General features: G+C 41.8%; 1 protein-coding gene across 2 annotated transcripts in view; it reads left to right on the forward strand.

Moving 5' to 3' along the window:
• The window catches only part of peak1 (pseudopodium-enriched atypical kinase 1), an 82,503-nt gene that overhangs the window by 59,218 nt on the left and 4,921 nt on the right, over positions 1–18,364 (forward strand). For both annotated transcript variants that reach the window (XM_055040750.1, XM_055040758.1), the window contains 3 exons: positions 1,776–5,164; positions 10,027–10,268; positions 15,887–16,704. In XM_055040750.1, coding sequence (XP_054896725.1) covers positions 1,866–5,164; positions 10,027–10,268; positions 15,887–16,704 — 4,359 coding nt within the window. In that variant the 5' untranslated portion in view covers positions 1,776–1,865. The remainder of the gene's footprint in view (positions 1–1,775; positions 5,165–10,026; positions 10,269–15,886; positions 16,705–18,364) is intronic.

The raw sequence follows: 18,364 nt of genomic DNA on the forward strand, positions 1-18,364 counted from the left end.
AGCACCCAACACCAACATGTCACACCGGATTACATTATATCCTGGCTTCCCAGTTACCATGTGGCACTGATATTTATCTTAAGCACAGTAAGAAATGAGATTACAAGCAGATTTTGCTTCCTTGTGGTTCCAGTGTTGAATTAACTCTGAACAGATGGGGGAAAATAGCAAGAAATTTGAAGGTGATAAAAAGAGTTGTCATGTCCCTCAGTAGGGTTTTGTGCTTTGGGTTATTACAAGAGTTTTTTCTGTCAGAATCAGAAAATTGTTCTTATACTTTTGGAAAGACATTGTCAATTGCTTGATGTGTCTCTCTTGTGATTTTGTTGAAGTGATGGCCTGCGTTTTCCTGGGAGGATGCACAACATGTGCTGCAACAGGATAAATCCTCTCCCACCCTTCACCAGTAGGTCAGCAAAGTTTTGTTCAGGAGTTCCTGCTGTATTGTGTCTGGCGCTGGGTGGGGTGTTCTCGTGTTAAAATCCATCTACACAGGATCTGACATACATGACTCCACAACTGGTTCACACGTCTCTTAGCAATGAGTCACAGTTTCATTAGGATTTGATGAAAAATAACATTTAAAAGGTCAGGTCATAACCTCTTCACCAAAGCCCACAAAAAAAAAAAAAACAAAGCAAAACTTGAACTATCCCTTCAATGTCAAGTTCTTCATAATTAAGCTGGTGTCAGAAGCTGATGTATAAATTTTGAAAAAACTATGGCATACCTTAAAACAGGGTACCTTTAACTGTTTATGTGATGACCTCACTACTTTTTGCAAGGTTTCTGCAAAGTCTGAAATGAGCTTCAATCATTTTTCTAGTCTAGATAAGTTCGGATAAACGTTTGAGTTTTCTGATTTAAAAACGTATTTTCAAAAATCTAAACAACTGCTAAACAAAACGAATTGATGCTGTTTGCATCAATTTGTATTTTAACGATGTTTTTCTTTGTTTTTAAATTTTTTTACACCACCAGCTGAGGTTGACTTTTTAACTATCAGTTGTATGATTCCTGAGTTGCTGCTCAGTAGAGCAGTGGTTAGCTCATCCAATTCCTCTGTGTGTGTGTGTGTGTGAGGGGGTGGGGGGTGTACAATGTTGTTACTCCTGTGCATCTCTATGTTGCCTGTGATGGACTCGCCACTTGTCCAACATCTATCTCTGGTTTAGATATAGGCAACTTAGGCTTGATGCCTAAAAAGCTGAAACATTGTCCTTTATCCCAGTGTCAAACTAACAGACAAATTCTGACAAAAAAATCTTTGTTTCTGTTTCTAAGTCGTGATTTCTGCTTTTATTCCTATTTTATTTTTGTCAAACTGCTGTGTTTAGTATGATTCCTGACTTTGAGCTTTTGATTTGAGGACTAAGTTGAAGCCCTTTGTCTCATAATCCTGTCGAATATCTCCAATCTTCTGTTCCTCATCATTTGTGATTTTTAGACTTTGGTGGATTGGGAGACACATCACTGCACTTTAATTGGCAGTAGCTATGTGAGGTGAAAGTTTGCCACCTTCTGGAGGAATTGTGGCACTGCTTTCCCATAATGCTTTACTTCTTTATCTCTACAGTACAGGCCTTTTTTTCATATCTTGTGATTGTGTTGGATAACATTTTGTTTGTAGGTGTTTCTGTCACCTACAAATGAAGGCATAACTTCATTTTCTGTAGGGTAAATTAAGTTTTTTCTTCTCTCTGCAGGAATTAAAGCTATGTTTCAGAAACAAAGTATTTCTAAAAGCTTATATTCTTTCCTCTTGTGTCTTTCAGGTGCAGATTTCCTCATTGTTGTTTTCCAGTGGGTTCATGGAGGGGTTTCCTGTGCACTGACCTAGCAGGCTGCTCACTGGACCAGCTGCCATGTCAGCTTGCAGCACCTTCACCGAGCATGTGTGGAAACCAGGCGAGTGCAAGAACTGCTTCAAACCAAAAAGTCTGCACTGCTTGACTCAGAGCAGCGGGGGGAAGCCCCCTTCTGAGCAGAGGCCACCATCAAACCAACAACAAAATCCGCTTCCTGCTGGGACCAGAGCTAACCCCAACCTTACCGCTAACTCTCAACGAGCTACACGTACAGCACACATCCGCCCTCCTGTGGCCAAGAAGCCAACCATTGCTGTGAAGCCCACTATGATGCTGCCCAGCTTATCTGCTGGACTGGATTCAGATGGCAACCTGCCGCAGCAGACAAATGCAATAGAACAAGGTAAAACATCGGCTTTTACTGCTTGGAACCGCAATGGACTGAACAGTAAAAGGCCTGGTGGGCCCAACAATAACAATGAAGGAGAAGATGACAGTGAGGAAATTGAAGGTTATGGACAACTCAGCCCAAGGACACCCAGTGGAAATAATAATAACAGCGGACTTACAGATGTCCTTAAAGAGATTGCTGGGTTGGGTCCAGGCACTAGCCCCACACTCCTTTCTGGTTCTAAAGACTTATTTTGGGGGCGAATCAGTAGCTCATATCGTAGGTCCTTAGAACGAGGTCTTCCAGCTTCCAGCTGTCTGGCTATGGGAAGCAGTAGCAGCGAAGGTGGCGCTCAGAAGCGGGTATCGCTTAGTGATTGTACCAAGATCATAAGTTCAGAGGGTGGACGTTTCTGCTACCCAGAGTTTTCCTGTGATGATGAGGATGAAGAGGAAGATGAGGAGGGTGAAACTGAGAAAGATGATGATGAGGAGCATGAGAGCTGGGATGAAAGCGACGAAGAACTACTAGCCATGGAAATCCGTATGCGAGGCCAGCCACGATTTGCTAATTTTCGTGCCGCCACCTTGTCTCCAGTGCCCTTTGCAGTGGGCAAAAAATGGAATACGGTGCCCCTTCGAAACCGTTCATTACAGAGGATCTGTGCAGTGGACTATGATGATAGCTATGATGAAATCTTGAACGGATATCCCTCCAATGGAAGCCTTCTTCCCTATGGACCTCGTGAGACACAAAGCAGCGCTTTTCTCTCAAATTCAGAGTCTACAACCTCTCCAGAATCATCATCATCACTACAAGAAGACTCTCAAACTATTTCCAGTAGTGGAAGCAGTGTGTTTAAAAATGGTTTGCTTTCACCTATGTCTTCCAAGGCAGTTGCACCGTGTACAAACCCCCCAACAAAAGAGTCTCCCAAAAGGGCTCTAAGTCCACCCAAGGTGGCTGAGACCCACAAGGCAGTGCTGGCAATTAGATTAGAGGACCAGGATGGCAAGGAAGGGATGCCAATGCCTCAAGCCCTTCCTGGACAGCCAGTTACGATAAGTTTTAGTCCTACAGAGGAGCAGGCTAAACCATACCGTGTAGTTAATTTAGAAAAATCTCTCATTTGTAAACCTTACACTGTGGTAGATGTCTCGGCATCGATGGCCAGTAAAGATGAACAGAAACACGATTCGTTGCCACGACCCAAAAACCTGCCAAAACCCTCAAGTCCCACATCATTCTGTAGCACTCCTTTAGTCCAGCCCCTCTCGCCGGTGTCTCCTCTTTCCCCGTCTTCTCCTTTGAGGTCAGTATCACCTTCATCCATCGCTTTGTCACAAAAGAAAACCGGCCAAATACGATACCAAGAAGTATGGACATCAAGCACGAGTCCTCGGCAGAAGATGCCTAGAGTGGATCCGGGGAGTAATTCTGGCCAATCTGTCACTCCTCAGTTTTGCAGTCACAAGTCAGCTCCCACCTCTCCTATATCAGGCCTGTTGTCCTCTCGAACTGTACCTGTAAAATCTCCAAATTTATCAGAGATCAAGTTTAATAGTTTCAATAACGCTGGCATGCCTCCTTTTCCTATCATAATCCGAGATGAGCCGGCCTATGCCCGTAGCTCTAAGAATGCAGTCAAGGTACCTATTGTTATCAACCCTAGTGCATATGACAATCTTGCAGTGTACAAGAGTTTCTTGGGTCTTCATGGGGAGCAGTCGCAAACAAAAACAGGTGGCGCTCGGGTTACTAGCCATACCTATGAAGAGATTGGTTCCTCTGAGAGTGTCCAGTCCTCGTCCACGGAGAAAACTCTGTCTGGGAGAGGCACATCAGAGCAGACTTCATTTGAGGAGACAAAATTTTCACTTGAATCAGTGCCAAGTTTGCAAGTTAGAACCACTACAGATTCAAGCACTGTAACAAGCACTGTAATGAGCTCCGCATCTGGGGCCCTTTCTCCCACTACAACAATTTCTTCTGCCAGTCTTGCCATTACTGCAAATCTAGTTAAAACCAGCCCTGCTGCTAATGCTGTTACACACACTTTTAGGATAAGTGGAGATGATGATGATAAAGGTGTAACTTCATCTTCTGGGACAGGTGTAAATCACAGAGAAGAAGCCAGTGCAGTTCTGTCCCAGATTGTAGCGTCTATCCAGCCTCCTCAGTCGCCTCCAGAGTCTCCCTCAGCACAAACCAAAACCTTCAGCTCTGAGGAGTTGTACGCCCTGCCTCCTGACGCCATGGAGGAGACCCTTTCACGACCCAAGTCTCTGTTTTCCACCACTGATGGCTGTCTTTCCAAGCCAAAAAAGGAAAACCCCTCAAAGGTTTTGTCAAAATCCCAGAGTGCCTCTGCTGCTGTCCCACTCGCCAGTCCCCGATCAGAGCCCAGTGCCCCCTACCCACCCCCGAGGTCCACATCCTCCCCTTATTATGCTTCTAACATACTTCAGAGACATTTTGGCAACTGGACAAAGAGCTCTGCCTCGAGCTCCCCATCGCGACCCGGAGAAGGCGAATTGAGCCCTGGCGGGGAGGGGAGACGGGCTTCAGCCGAGAGTTCAAAACCCAAAAGATGGATCTCCTTCAAGAGCTTTTTTCGGCGGCGGAAAGACGAGGACGATCAGAGAGAGAAGGCAGAGAAAGAGAAAGGCAAACTGGTTGGACTAGACGGAACTGTGATTCACGTTCTTCCACCGCCACCTACCCAAAACCAGCACTGGTTCACAGAGGCCAAACCGGAGGATCCCACCCAGAAACCTACCATCATCTTCACATACAAACCAGACACTGGCAGCAGCCCCGGGGATGGCGATGGAGAGCTGCGTATAGAAGAGTGCAGAGAGACTGATCTGCTGGCAGAAGACAGCAGGGACTCTGAACCTTTGAGCCCAGGGCAAACGACACCATCAGAAACTGCTGGAGGAGTCGCCAGCAGCAAAGACCTCAGGTAATATCTGCTTTTTTTTATCTCTTAATCCCTCATCCAAGTATCGCTATAGTATAGATTCTGTTTCTAGCTATAAACTCTCCAACTAAATTTGGTCCCTCATATTGTTTATTTGATTTGAAAGTTTCTTGCTTTGTGACTCTTTTTAATTTGCTTTTTTGTGCTTCATTCATTACCTGAAAATATTTTTTGCTGTGTTTGCTGCTCCAAATACAGCTTGTCTTATGTCCTGCTTTTTAAATATTTAGGATTAGAAAGAACACCAACACACATCTAAAGTACCTTGAAAAAAATTCACAGCATTTTAACCTTTTCACATTTTGTCAAGTTACAACTACAAACTTTTGCACAATTGTAAGGTTTGTATTCAGCCTTCTCCGAGTTTGAAGATGCAACATTTTCCTGCATTTTCATCTTTAAGTCAGTTATTCGCCCCTTTATGCACACATTCAAACACTGATGATTGCAATAAAGTTTAACTTTTCTAGAACTGGACTTAATGTTTGATATATCTGATGTGATCAAGCACTGAAAACCATGGCTGTGTAGCATGTAATCTGACAAATCTTGATATATTTCAAGAAAGCTGATTTTCTCATCTAATTAACTTAAGGTTCAAATTTTCATATGTCAAAAGTATCTTCAATCTTTCTTCAAAACTTGCTCATATGTCCTGATATTTCCTTTTTAAATCTCGCCTGAACTTTGCTCTGTTTTTCTCCTTTTTCTCATTGTTGGTTTTTTTACGCTTGCCTCTGACATTTTGCAAACTGTCAGGGTTGTGTTCAAGATGCTCTGCCCCTTTTCTTTGTTTTGTCTAATTTTGCTGTCCGAGAACTCACTTTGCTTTGAGCCCAAGGCCAAGAAATATTTCACTCCTCAATCCTCTCAAAAGCTTGGCCTCAATCTGTCGGGTTTAGAGTTTTTTGTTTTTCCCTCTTCAACTAGCTGCAGCTGTTGTTGTCTTTTGTTTTCTCTGGTATTTTCAATATATTAATTTCTTCATAAACTTTGTGACTTGTTACAACTTTGCCAAAAAAAAAAAAGCCATAAAGCGGCGTAAAGGAAAAGCTATAAATCTACTTTTTAAATGTCGTAACAAAGACACAAAGATCAAGTTTGTCTTCATTATGCTATCTATATTATATCATCAGACTATTGCTGAAGTTGGAGGTTTTAGAGTATGCCGTAAAATCTGGTAACTCCATTTAAAATTTATATAACAGTTTATTTTAATAGTTCAAACATGAACTTTTCCTTGGTATTCATTAATTTGCACAGTGGAAACAGTCTTGGCACTTCCACAGACGCCAACATCCACATTGTTTGTCATTCCTCCTCTTGGGCGTTCAGCCAATCACGCTACGTTTGCAAAGCAGCATGAATTGCCAGTCAATAGTGTGTGAAGGAATATTGTGCGTAGGTATTTCAGCTTTCCAAACTGCATTAACTATCGAATAGTTTACTCATGCTCTAAAAAAAAAAAAAAAAAAAAAAAAAAAAGGAATAGGTGCATTTTCAACAAATAATCTGGAGTTACATTCCACAGAAAAATCCACAAATAGGTGAACCGTAAATAGAAGGGGGTTCAGTGATAGCAGTTTCATATACTGTCTTCCAGTCTGATATTTCATTAAATGTATGACAATAATGCCACATATGCATGAAAACATTGAGGTAAAGTAACACACTAAATACCATGAGTATTAATCTTTACTCAATCACCAATGATGTGCTGGATGCTGCAATCTACACTACTTGACTATGCCAGAGTTTATGAAGACCACCAAGCCACCTCAGCCAAACTGTTTTATTCTTAACAGGCTTTAGTCATTTAGTGACCTCTGAGGTAGATTTATTGCTTTTAGTAAATCATTATGTTGTCAGAGAAAAAACAGATTTGTTACTTCACAGTTTTGCCAAGCAGTGTGCTCAAAAATAACCTGTGGTTGGTGTGAGTTTCTTCAAGTACTTGGACACTGATCATAGAAGAAAAGCCTAAATCAACAGGGACATTTTGAGTTTACAGCATTCAGGGTCTATTAGTGCCCAGCTTAATCAGTGTTGAGTTAGGGTTGTTACTAAACCGCTGTGCTTGACCTTGTTTGAAAGAAATGTACTCAAGGAATGTTAAGTATTCATGAACAATCACATTCATTTTCGTCCTTAGTTTCTACTAGTTCAGTACTTGACTCATAAAGTTCTAGCTTTGTGACTTTATATTGTTGCTTCCTTTTTTCCTCTTTCAATTTTCCCTCTACATTCTCCTAAAACTAACTCCTGCTAATAGTCACATTTTACCTCCCAACATGAAACTAAATTTCTCTATCAGAGAAGAAAGTGACTCACTTCATGGCTTTCTAAAAAATAAAAACAGACCGGTCACATTGTTTTGGTTGGGAAATAAAGAGTTAACTCAGGAGAATTTTTTTTGGGTTTTTTCTAATCACGTTTTATTGGCGAACAGTGGGCGTGCTCTTCAGGGCTGGCCAGCAAACCTTACCTTAGACAGGTAAGAGCATTCAAAAGGGGAGAGACTAAGAAGAAAAGGAAAAGAGTGTTCCTTTGTGTTTGACGTAGAATGTGATTTCTCCTGCCTTGTCATTCCGAGTTTTCCGATGGGAAGCTGTGTGAGCCAGTACAGTGGGTAAGAACTTGTCTTTTTACACACCTTTGAAACCAACTTGGCCATGTGTGGTGGTGTTGACTTAGCTGGGAGGAAGGAAACTTTCCTTTGTCTTATTTTAGTTTTACATTTCCATCTTCTGGACGTTAGCCGCAGTGTTCTGAGAAAGAGAGAAGCGCTCCGAGACTGCTTGGTGCTGTCTGAACAAGTCAGGTCCTGACATTGAAGTGTGTAGCAGCCATGAAGGTATTCATTGTGTATCCACTCTGAATGTTTTGTGTCGAACAGAATGAACGTATTGAAACATCACCTATCAGGCAGGTTTATGGCTTTTTGTAAATGATTAATGTGGCAGCTCAGTGCAGAATCCGGTTTTGATGTTTGCTTCCAAAAGAAAAAGGAAGAATCTAAGGGGAAATTGAACGTATTTATTGACAGCAGCACAACAAATGCCAGTAATTTACAGTTTAACATTTTGCTTTATTTTATTTCTTCAACAATCACACTCACCATTTTGGCCACCTTTGTGATCACTCCCCTTTTCAACGATAGGATCCTGCAAAGAGCCAAAGTGTCGCTTTGTGTGGATCGGCTGTCTTTCAGAGACTCTAGTTATTTTATGGCCTGCAGGAACACATCTGAAACATGCCAGATGAGAGTCGTTTTTGTCAGACTCCGTGTCTGCTGAGGATGAAAGCAGAATAGGGCGGTCAGAAGCTGAACTTTTGCAACAGGTTTTCTTTTCTTTTCTGACATGCACGTGTCAAAATGAGAAGCTTTTAATTGTAAATCTAGAAAAACTAAGACAGTTTTACTGCGTGGCTGGAAATGCTATGTGCCATCTAGACTAAGGTGAACTGAGCTGGGTTTGTATCTCGATGTGTGTACTTTTGGGGACTTTGATCTGTTTTCATTCCATTAGTCACATTAGTGTCATCCTGCGTCCAATGTACTGTAGCACTACTGATGAAAAATGATACAGGAAGTGACACATGGTTTTGGATATAATTGTTAATATGCCCTTCCTATAAACCAGTGGGTGGGGTAGAAAATTTACTTTTTAGGAGCTTTTTACACTTCAGGCCATGTTTTTCTCTTTTTTATTTTTCAAATAAGCAAGTCAGATTCAGGAAAGCTAAACTGATATAAAGTATAAATGATTGCAGAATAGTCACAGTAACAGGACCTGTTACTGAACTTGTAATGTTACAACACCGTGGCTGGGAAAACAACACACTTGTTCTGTTTTTAAGCTGCTGTTAAGTTCCTTCTAGGTAAAAATGATTGAACATAGGTCCTGTTTGGAAAACAGAGCAGCTTTCCACATCAATATGTTCCGGAAGAAGACTTGAACATATGAGTTAGTCCAAACACTTGAGCTTGTAAATGTTTCCTATTTAAGGAAAATAAATGAAAGCTGGCAGCAAATAGCTTTGCTTTTAAGTAACATTGCAGGTAGGTATTTTAGCTTCTCAAGCTACATTTTCTTTCAAATATTTGAGATGTACTCTATGAAAAAAATGTTTGACTGGTTGAAGAAATCTGTGAATAGATGAATTGGCAGATACTGAATTCTAGTGAAGAATTATATGCAGTCTTAGGAAAGTCACCGAGTGCCTGGAAGTGTCCTGCTAGCCGGAAACATGACCCACATCTCCACTAACTGAGTCAGATCAGCTTTTATTGATTGATCAACCTTCTGTTCTGGTTAGATTATATCTGCTTCCTGCTGTTGTAGAAGTTTCAAAAAGTATTCCACTTCTTTCCAAATATTTCTGATCAAAATTCAGTACCCCCTCACGCTTTTCCCGCACAGCATCACCACACTCCACAGTGACCTACTTTCCCTCACCCTTGCATTGTGTTCCTGCCTTCATGTGTGTCGTTACCTAGAAAACCACTTCACATTTCAGAAGCTTTCATCAGTCCAGTCCACAGCGTGCCGAGGTAGATGTAGAGGTGAAACACTGATTTAGGAGAGTTACAAAAAAAAACTAACGAGGGTAACTGTTGAAAGGGTCTTGATTATAATTCAATAGCAGCTAACTTTGCTCTTCTGCTCTAATGTTTTGTTTCCCTAAATAGCAGCAATTATCATTTGTCAAAAATAGAGTATCTAATAAAAGAAAACAACAACAAAACATTAGATGAGAGGCATACAATTACGGGTTCAATGAAGCAGAATTTTGGCACGTTGCAACACAAATAGCAGTCCCTCCTTCTCTGTCATGTGCAGCCAGGTGCCGGCCAGCCATGCCAGGGAGCGGGAGCTGCCCAGGGTCATCCCTCTGCCTGCCAGAGTGAATCTGGGGCTGGTGTTCGGGGACGCCCACGAGAGCCACGCCAACCAGGCCGCCCCGACTGTTACCGTTAGCGAGGGCAGCGCCAGCCTCGGAGAGCCGGAGGACGATGGGAATCACTCTCATCACTCTCACTCTCCTTCGTCCAGCTGGTGCAGCGCCACCTACAGCAACCTAGGTAAGAATGGCTCATAAGGGGGGGACTAAAATGTAACAAACAAAAACAAACTGTCTCTCAAACAGTTTGTAGTCCTCAAACTACAGCTTATCTGTTGCATTTCTTAAAAAGTCTAAAATTTACATATGTAAAATTAACACCTTGAATTGTCTTCAATTCATTTTCATAAGTAAGTTGGCCTTTAGTATAATAACCATAGGTCTTAAATTTTGTTATGGCAAAACTATTATATTTAATTTAATAATGTGTATTCTTGTTTCTCACTGGACTTGTCTGTCAGGCAGAAGTTTGAGTCGCACTCAGACATCTTGATTGCGTTCTCGAGACGGTTGCATCCACGTTGTGGCTAGCTAGCTTTTAGCATTTATCATGGATGAGTGCAAATTTATCTCCAGTTGGCCGGACAAAATTTTTACATTTCTGTGCAGTCAGGTCTTCCATGTCATTTGTAATCGTCTTAAAAAGTCTAAAATTTGAGTTGGTGAAACCTGCAGAAACCCTGCTGACCAGTAGGTGATGTGTCTCTTATTTTACTTATCTCCAGCTTCAGCACTCTTCTTCTTGGAAGTTATTCCCTCCTAAATCACCTGGGAGCTCCAGTTTATACATATCTGGTTCTTACATAATCTGAATGATAATTGAAACCTTCAACTGTTTTTTACAGTACTGAACATGTAAAACAAATGAGATTCAGTTTTGACCATTTTTACATTTTTAAATATGATTTGCAGCACATTATCCGTATCCATGCACAATCATGCTCCACCTGGCTCTAACCAAGCCGATGCATAATGTACTGTACGACTGACCGCAGTGTTGCTGCTGGCATTATTGCTGTGCTCAGGTTTAATCTGACAGTAATTATAGTGACGTCTTTGTGCTGTGATCCTAATCCTCTGGTCGGATACGGATATTAAAGCTCAGGGTTATAAAAACGGATGTGATGAAAAGCCTTCAGGTGGCCTGCTTACAGGGGAAAGAGTAAAAAAGAGAGAGCATAAAAAGGCTGAGAGGCTCATTAATTCAAGATATTGACCTGCTTTATATTCATCCCCACTGGTGCTGAAGTTGAAGCTTCAGGTTCTGTTGTTAGAAGCAACACTTATTCCTGCTGCTGCTGAAACACCGAACTGATTACCAGCTATAATAGTGTCAGCTGACATTACTATTTAACTGCTGTTGCCTGGACACAGAATAAAAATCTTTAAGTAGCAACCTGATATGTGCTGGTTTATTATTGGACGTTTCTGATCAAATAGTCAGTCAGCATTCATACAGTATTTTTCCAACTTTAGCAGTACCTTCACATGAGTAATATTCAATTTCAGTTTCCTCTTGGTGTAGTTTTTTTCTGTAAATGAAAATGTTTTTTTTTTTCCAGAACAGTTGAAATGGTCTCTTTTGTAGGTGACAGGAAAGTGTGGAGGCCTTGTTTCAACCAGCTGACCATCAGTGCACAGACGCATGGATTCAGTTTTAACAGAGGAGCAGAACAGACTGGAAAGCCCAGATTTCAATGTCAAAAGATCATCAGCAATAATTACGAGCCACGTTGTTATAATAATGTTATGGTCTGTTTATTAATCTTATATTTTTTCCTGACGTCGTCGTCTGTGGCCAGACACACAGACCTATGACTCTCACAGTTAGTCCTCAATGCTTGTCTCTTCAGCAAATCTTCTGTCTTCACCATCATCCTTTTTTTCCTCAGGGAAGAAAGATGAGAAAAACTACAGTCTAAACTAAAAAGTTAGTCCGAGTTCAGACGGTATGCAGTGTCCCTGTGCTGAAAAATCGCATCAATATTTCAGGCACAAGCAGAATACAGCATTTCTGCATTTAGAAAAAAAATTCAGACTGTGAGTTTATTTAGAGAGTTGATTGGTGCAGTTGATAGAAATGTGCAGAAACACACATTATACTTTTAAATTGAAATCAAAACCAAAAAGACATGGAAGAACATAAAAACTGCGATTGGAAATCATTGTAAACTATCCAAAATGGCCAGTAGTTATCTCCACAGCGATGATAAAAGGTCTATCATTACCTGTTAGCCCAGTTACAATTACATAGGTGATGCTTAAGGGAAGCAAGGCTATCAATGAGTTCCTATTAACTTATGTTTAAAAATGACAGCTAAAACGAGAATATGGCCACAGAAAATTTTTCACACACAGATTTCAAGCCACAGGAAACAACGATGCATGATGGTTCAGGCATCAGTTTATATGCAGTTAATCATATATACTGTCAGGCTTATTTGGGACATATGATCACGGATCAGTTTGAATATATAAAACTGAAGATGTCAGGCTTTCCTAAGACGTAGAGGAAATGGGTGTTTCACCAAGGATTCCCTTTTCTCAGGTCCCAGAAAGTGGGTCAACTCCGTTCAACTCACATTTAAAGCAGTTTTTCAAAACAGTCGTCATAAAATGAAATATAAAGGATTCACAGTGAAGTGAACTCTTCCAGCATAAGTCTGGAAATAATCGTCAACTAATTTAGCAATCAATTAATCGTTGACTGACGTGTACAGACTAAAAGAACAAGCCACTTGCTGAAAAAACAACAAAAAGAGTCACCCAACACCGTATTGGTGTTAAGTCGAGCAGAAAGTCGAGCAGAAAGGCTGATCACACGTTATTAGAAATATTTTTTTAGCTGCAAAATGCACTGTACTACAAATAATGAGGCATTCACTGAGGGAATACTGTTTTATTGCATTGTTTTTTCATTTTAAAAAACGGAATTTAATTACTTGATTATTTGCATCTTTTTTTTTTAATATTGTTCAATAAAGCTTAAGTGATTAAATAAAAATGTGCAGAATGTGCCACTTTTACTATCCGATTTACCTATTTAGACACAAAGTAATTTGAACACAGCTGTTAATGGGTAAAAGAAACACCATGTGCCTGTTGAAGCGCAAAGAGCAGATCATTGCTTCAGTAAAGACGGGCACCGCTGGCAGATGCTGCTGGCCTCTTGAAACCGGAAGCTCTGGTGAGAGAGGGAACGCGTGATCAGGCGGTGCGATACAGAACGAGAAATAGAAACAATGTGACAGACAGAAAGGAGAGTGTGGGTATAGTGGAGCAGAAACATTAGTGAGGCGCTTCATGTTGCACATGCCGGTGCGCAGGTCTCTCTCTTTCTGTCAAATGACTCATCAGGAACTAAATATGTTTGCTGTTTTGTGCTGCTTGCTAATTAGACTTTAAAAGTATGTGAGCAGCATTTGTGTTTGTGAAGCTCAGAGTGCGCACTTGTTGTGGTGGGTAGATGTGTTGGGATTGTGTTAAAAGCTCCCTGGATGTCATCTGATGAGCTGCCTGCAGCCTATTTTTACTTTGCTACACGCTGCTAATGAGAGACACGGCAGGAGAGTGAGAGACTGTTGGTTTAACGAGAAACTTTTCAGAGCGCATCATTTCTGCCTGGCAGCGGGGAAGACGGATCACAACCTTTGCTTTGAGACCCACACCGAGTCAACATTGACGAACTGACTTGCCCTCCCACTTGCCTGCTTCTTCATCTTCTTTCGCGCACGCATGCGAGCGTCTCCCTCACTCGCCCAACTGCACCAACTTGTGGTTTAATCAGAGCATCAGGCAGGAGGAGGCAGAGCGCTTGCCGCCTCACTCGGTGCTGGTGGGAGAGTTGCCCGTTTCCACCAGCGACTCCGCACAGACTCTGGAGATGGAAGCAGAGACGAGTGTTTCTCTCCGCCTCCCCGCTCAGCTGCTGCGTGGTTATAGCTGAAAACTGTTAGAGTGTTAGTGGAACTGAGGTAGGCTTGTTTTACTTGCTATCGTCTCCTGGTGTTCATCTCTGTTTTTGTCTCTGTTCAATTTGTTACTGGAGGACAAAATTAGAGGCAGGGAATGTATCAGAGTTTTACTTCTTAAAAGTCTGAAGTCTGTAGAGATGAAAGCAAGCAACACAAAACACTGAAATTGTTTCTTTTACCTACTGCCTTCTACAAATCTGAAGGAAATGTCTTTTAATAATTTTGATAGTCTGATAAAAAAAATTGTTTTTATTAAAATGTATGCATTTTATTAAAAAAATACTTAAATCTTTCTTTTTATATATTACTTGAGACCTGATTGTATTTTGGGTCTGTTAGGATTGCCAAATTTCTATTTTCTAAATGCCAGAATAATAAAAAATCACTTCTTTTCATTTATTTAAAGAAGTCTACACACATTTCCTCAATATTTTTTAGAAACATTTGACATCACACCTTTAAGCTAGCATCTTCACAAAGGCTTTTGTTGTTTTCCCCCAATTAGTACTCTGGGACACAAAACCCATCTTCTTCCTGAAGATTGCAATGACTGGAGTTTTCTGTGCTTTTATAATTGCATATACTTGAATTAAAACAGATCAACCTGGCACTCCAGACTTCTAGAAATTGTACCCAATTTATTTAGATTTTTGCCATGATGACACACAAAGGAGCGGAAAATTTGAGGCATTGGCTTTAAAATACATCAACAGGTGTGCCACTTTCCTCCATCTAACTCAGCTTTCCCAAATTTGTTAAAGGCATTGTAACCTTAATGCTTGCAAACCTTGGAAACTAATAAAAATTTCCCTGTCTTATTATTCTTGCCATTTACTTTTTATACAGCATGTAAATACCTAATTTAGATGTGGTAAATTAAAAAAAATAAGTTATACCATTTAATTAATTTGGTTTAATTATAGCAACACATCAAGTTATGCAATTCAGTTGAGTCACAACAGAAGATCCCTGCGACTGGACAAGCGAGACATCTTCCTTGAACGGATTACCGCAGACTACTGGAGGAACACATTAAATCTATTCCCTCTAGGGAGGATTACAGAGACTCATTTACTTCATCCCGACTGCTCTGTCCAAAGACTTTGACTCCATCTCTAAGGCGACGGCAGCATGAGGCGTTGCTCATCCTGAGTTTGTAATCAGTTGCATTTTACACAGTGTGGGGGGGATTTGCTAAATCGGATGCTGGGACCTCTCTGATGGGATCAGTAAGTCTCCAGAGGAGTTGACTGGAGAGGTCATCTTCTGTCTCTGTGCAGCCTCGCAGTATTACCCTGTAGGAAAACGGGGAGTTCCTGGAGGAGTTAAACCAGTGCTGGTGTTGGTCTGTGACCTTATGTACCCTGCCCTTTTTTAAATACTTGTCATGCAAAGGGCACAACCTTTAGTCTTACTTTTATTTTCAAGTCCTCAGGTAAAGATTTCTACATATTAATGAGTTGCAGAAAAAGTGACCAGTAGAAGTTTATCAAAAGGTACCTTTTGTTGCGAATCCCCCACAAGTTACTAAACCTCCAGATTTATTTATTTTTTTATTGGCGGTAGTGGCCTTTATTTGATAGTGACTTGACAGGAAAGTAGGTAATGAAATAAGGGGGAAGACATGCAGCAAAGGTCACCAGGCCGGGAATCGAACCTATGACAGCTGCGCCCAGGACTAAGGCCTCCTTATGTGGGTTGTGCTTAACCCCTGCGTCACCACAGCACACCTAAACCTCCAGATTTATGATAAACTAAAATGTCACCGACACCTGAGGAGCTTGACCTTTCAAACATTTAAAAACTCATCTTTCTCTTCCTGCAGGTCAATCAAGAGCCAACATGATCCCACTGAAACAGCCAAGGAACCTCAAAGCCTCCAACGATACTTTGTCCTCCATGGAGCTTGACGGCTCCACGGAGCAGCCAGCATCTAAAGCCACACCGCCGCCTCTGCCCAAGAAGGCTGTCCCTCGCTCCAGCACTGAACCCAGCCTCGGGGTCAAAGAGCCCAACCAGGGAGCCCTCCGACCCCGGGCAGAGGCTAAACCAGGCGGCACCAACCTGAGCGTGGCCAACCCTCTGTATGACTTGGACTCTACCTGGGAGACAGCAAGCCAGAGCTCCTCTCTGAGCTCTGAGCCACACCGAGCTCATGATCATGAGAGTGGCAACTCTTTGGAGAGATCATCTGCCTCTGCAGCCACAAGCAAAGCTTGCCTCACAAACAGCGTGTCTGCCCTCAGCCCCCCGCCTACCGCTTCCACACCAGTCACTACCTCTGGCAGGGACAAGAGAGTGTTCCCAAGCACAGAGTCTCTGGGCGGAAGGGGTCGGACTGCGGGCCGTGGAGCCCCTGGCGGAGGGGTCTCCAAGCCACACAGACCCGCTCTTTACAGGGGGTTGGACAGCTGGGATGAGGTGGTAGGCAGGATCCGGGGACTTCACACAGACACCCTACGGAAGTTGGCGTCGAAATGCGAGGACCGCTTCATGGCCGGCCAGAAGGACCACCTTCGATTTGGCACTGACAGCTGGTCACACTTCAGGTTGACCACCGGCAAACCGTGTTGTGAGGCAGGGGACGCCGTCTACTACACGGCCTCTTACGCCAAGGACCCACTGGTCAACTACGCCATCAAGGTGAGCATCAGGTAGTAGATCAGTAGTTTGCAGGATGACAAAGGCAGACCACCTTTTCCAAACACCAGGTTCATTATTAACCTGGTTATTAATAGTTTTATACAGATAGCCTTCATAAAGGTTTGACCCTTGGCACTCTATGATGCATAAATGGTAGAGGTACAGCTCCTTGAAGGCATACCTCTTGAACTTTTTCACATTTATCATATTATTGCCATGATAAATGCTATGCTGATTTAAACAGCATAGCAAACATGCTCTTGGGGCGTAGCATGGCACCCCATATTCAAAGGCTACATACCTCAATGCCACTTTCCCCAAGTTCGAGTTCAGTTCTCAATTCCTTTGCTGCATCCTCTTCTCTTTGTCTTCCCCTCTTCCCTCTGCCCCCTTTCTGTCGTATTCTGTAACATAAAGCTTCCATATTTAAAGCTTACCCACTATGCCAACTAATTTCATAGCGATCTTTAGTATTTTATATTATAGAATAAATGTCAGGGACAGAACTGTGACGAGCCTGGAACTTTATGACCTGAGTAATGGACAATCCAGGTAGAAAACCTGTTAGAGGCTTCGAAGGATGTACAACTGAGATTTTGATTAATTGACCAGCCTGACAGACACTCTAAATACACAGCCTACAACTACAGTTTGGGTCATACCTCCTCAGCCTTGTCACAGAATCTGGCTAATAACCTCAAACTTTGATTCAGACATCTAAAAGCTGCCAGACACCAGCCCCAAGGACGGGAATTTGAGACCCTTGATTTAGATCAAAGCATATTTATGGGTTAGAATGGCCCATTCAAAGTCCAGACCAGAAACCAACTGTGAATATGTGACAAAACTTACAAAGTATTGTTTGTTGATCCTCATTTGGGGCAGCCTAGGAAATAAGAATATCCAAAACTCCTTAAAGACCGGCAGCTGCAAATGTATCAAAAGAGGAGTCAGGAAGACTGATTTTGAATGCAGGCCACATTTTTCAGATGTATTAAGAAATTATGTTCTGCTTTGTGTTGGTCTGCCACAGAAAATGCCAACATTACAGTTAACGGGACAAAGTATGAAAAAGTTCAAAGGTGTGAATGTTTTTGAACAGCTCTATAAATGAGCTTCATGATATTGATTTAATTACACCTAATAGATAAAAGTTATCCTGAATTACATACCGTAATACTCCAGTTAATAACATAATCCCAAAATGCTCCATGTAGCATCTGATTCTCCTGCTAAACTGTGTTTAGAAGGAGTGTTTGCTTTGACACCAGCAGGGGATTTGAAGACAATCCCTTGTCCGGTGGTGGTTGCCTTAAGAAGTCCTCGTGTTTTGTTTGTTTGATGTTAACTCCTCCCACTTCCTCTTCAGAAGCAGAGGAAGGTGTTTACCTAAAAGTGCTGCCACTTAAACTTTGAGCCCTGAGGATATGTTCTTGTGCAATAAAACCTGTGCATTCACGTGTGTGTATATACCCACGTGAGCTTCATAGCTTTGCCTTTCTAGGCTTGAATTCATTCATGTGGTAGCTTGGTGTACAAGACTTAAGAATTGTCATGGAGAAAGAAATTGGTTTGTTGATTTCTTATTTATTTATTTTTATCCAATTAACCCTCTCAGGCTCAAATTACTTGCAAAGACTAGCTAAGTAGTACTGAGCTG

This window comes from Poeciliopsis prolifica, unplaced genomic scaffold, assembly GCF_027474105.1.
Source record: "Poeciliopsis prolifica strain line A6 unplaced genomic scaffold, Auburn_PproV2 SCAFFOLD001, whole genome shotgun sequence".
NCBI classification, from domain to species: Eukaryota; Metazoa; Chordata; class Actinopteri; order Cyprinodontiformes; family Poeciliidae; genus Poeciliopsis; species Poeciliopsis prolifica.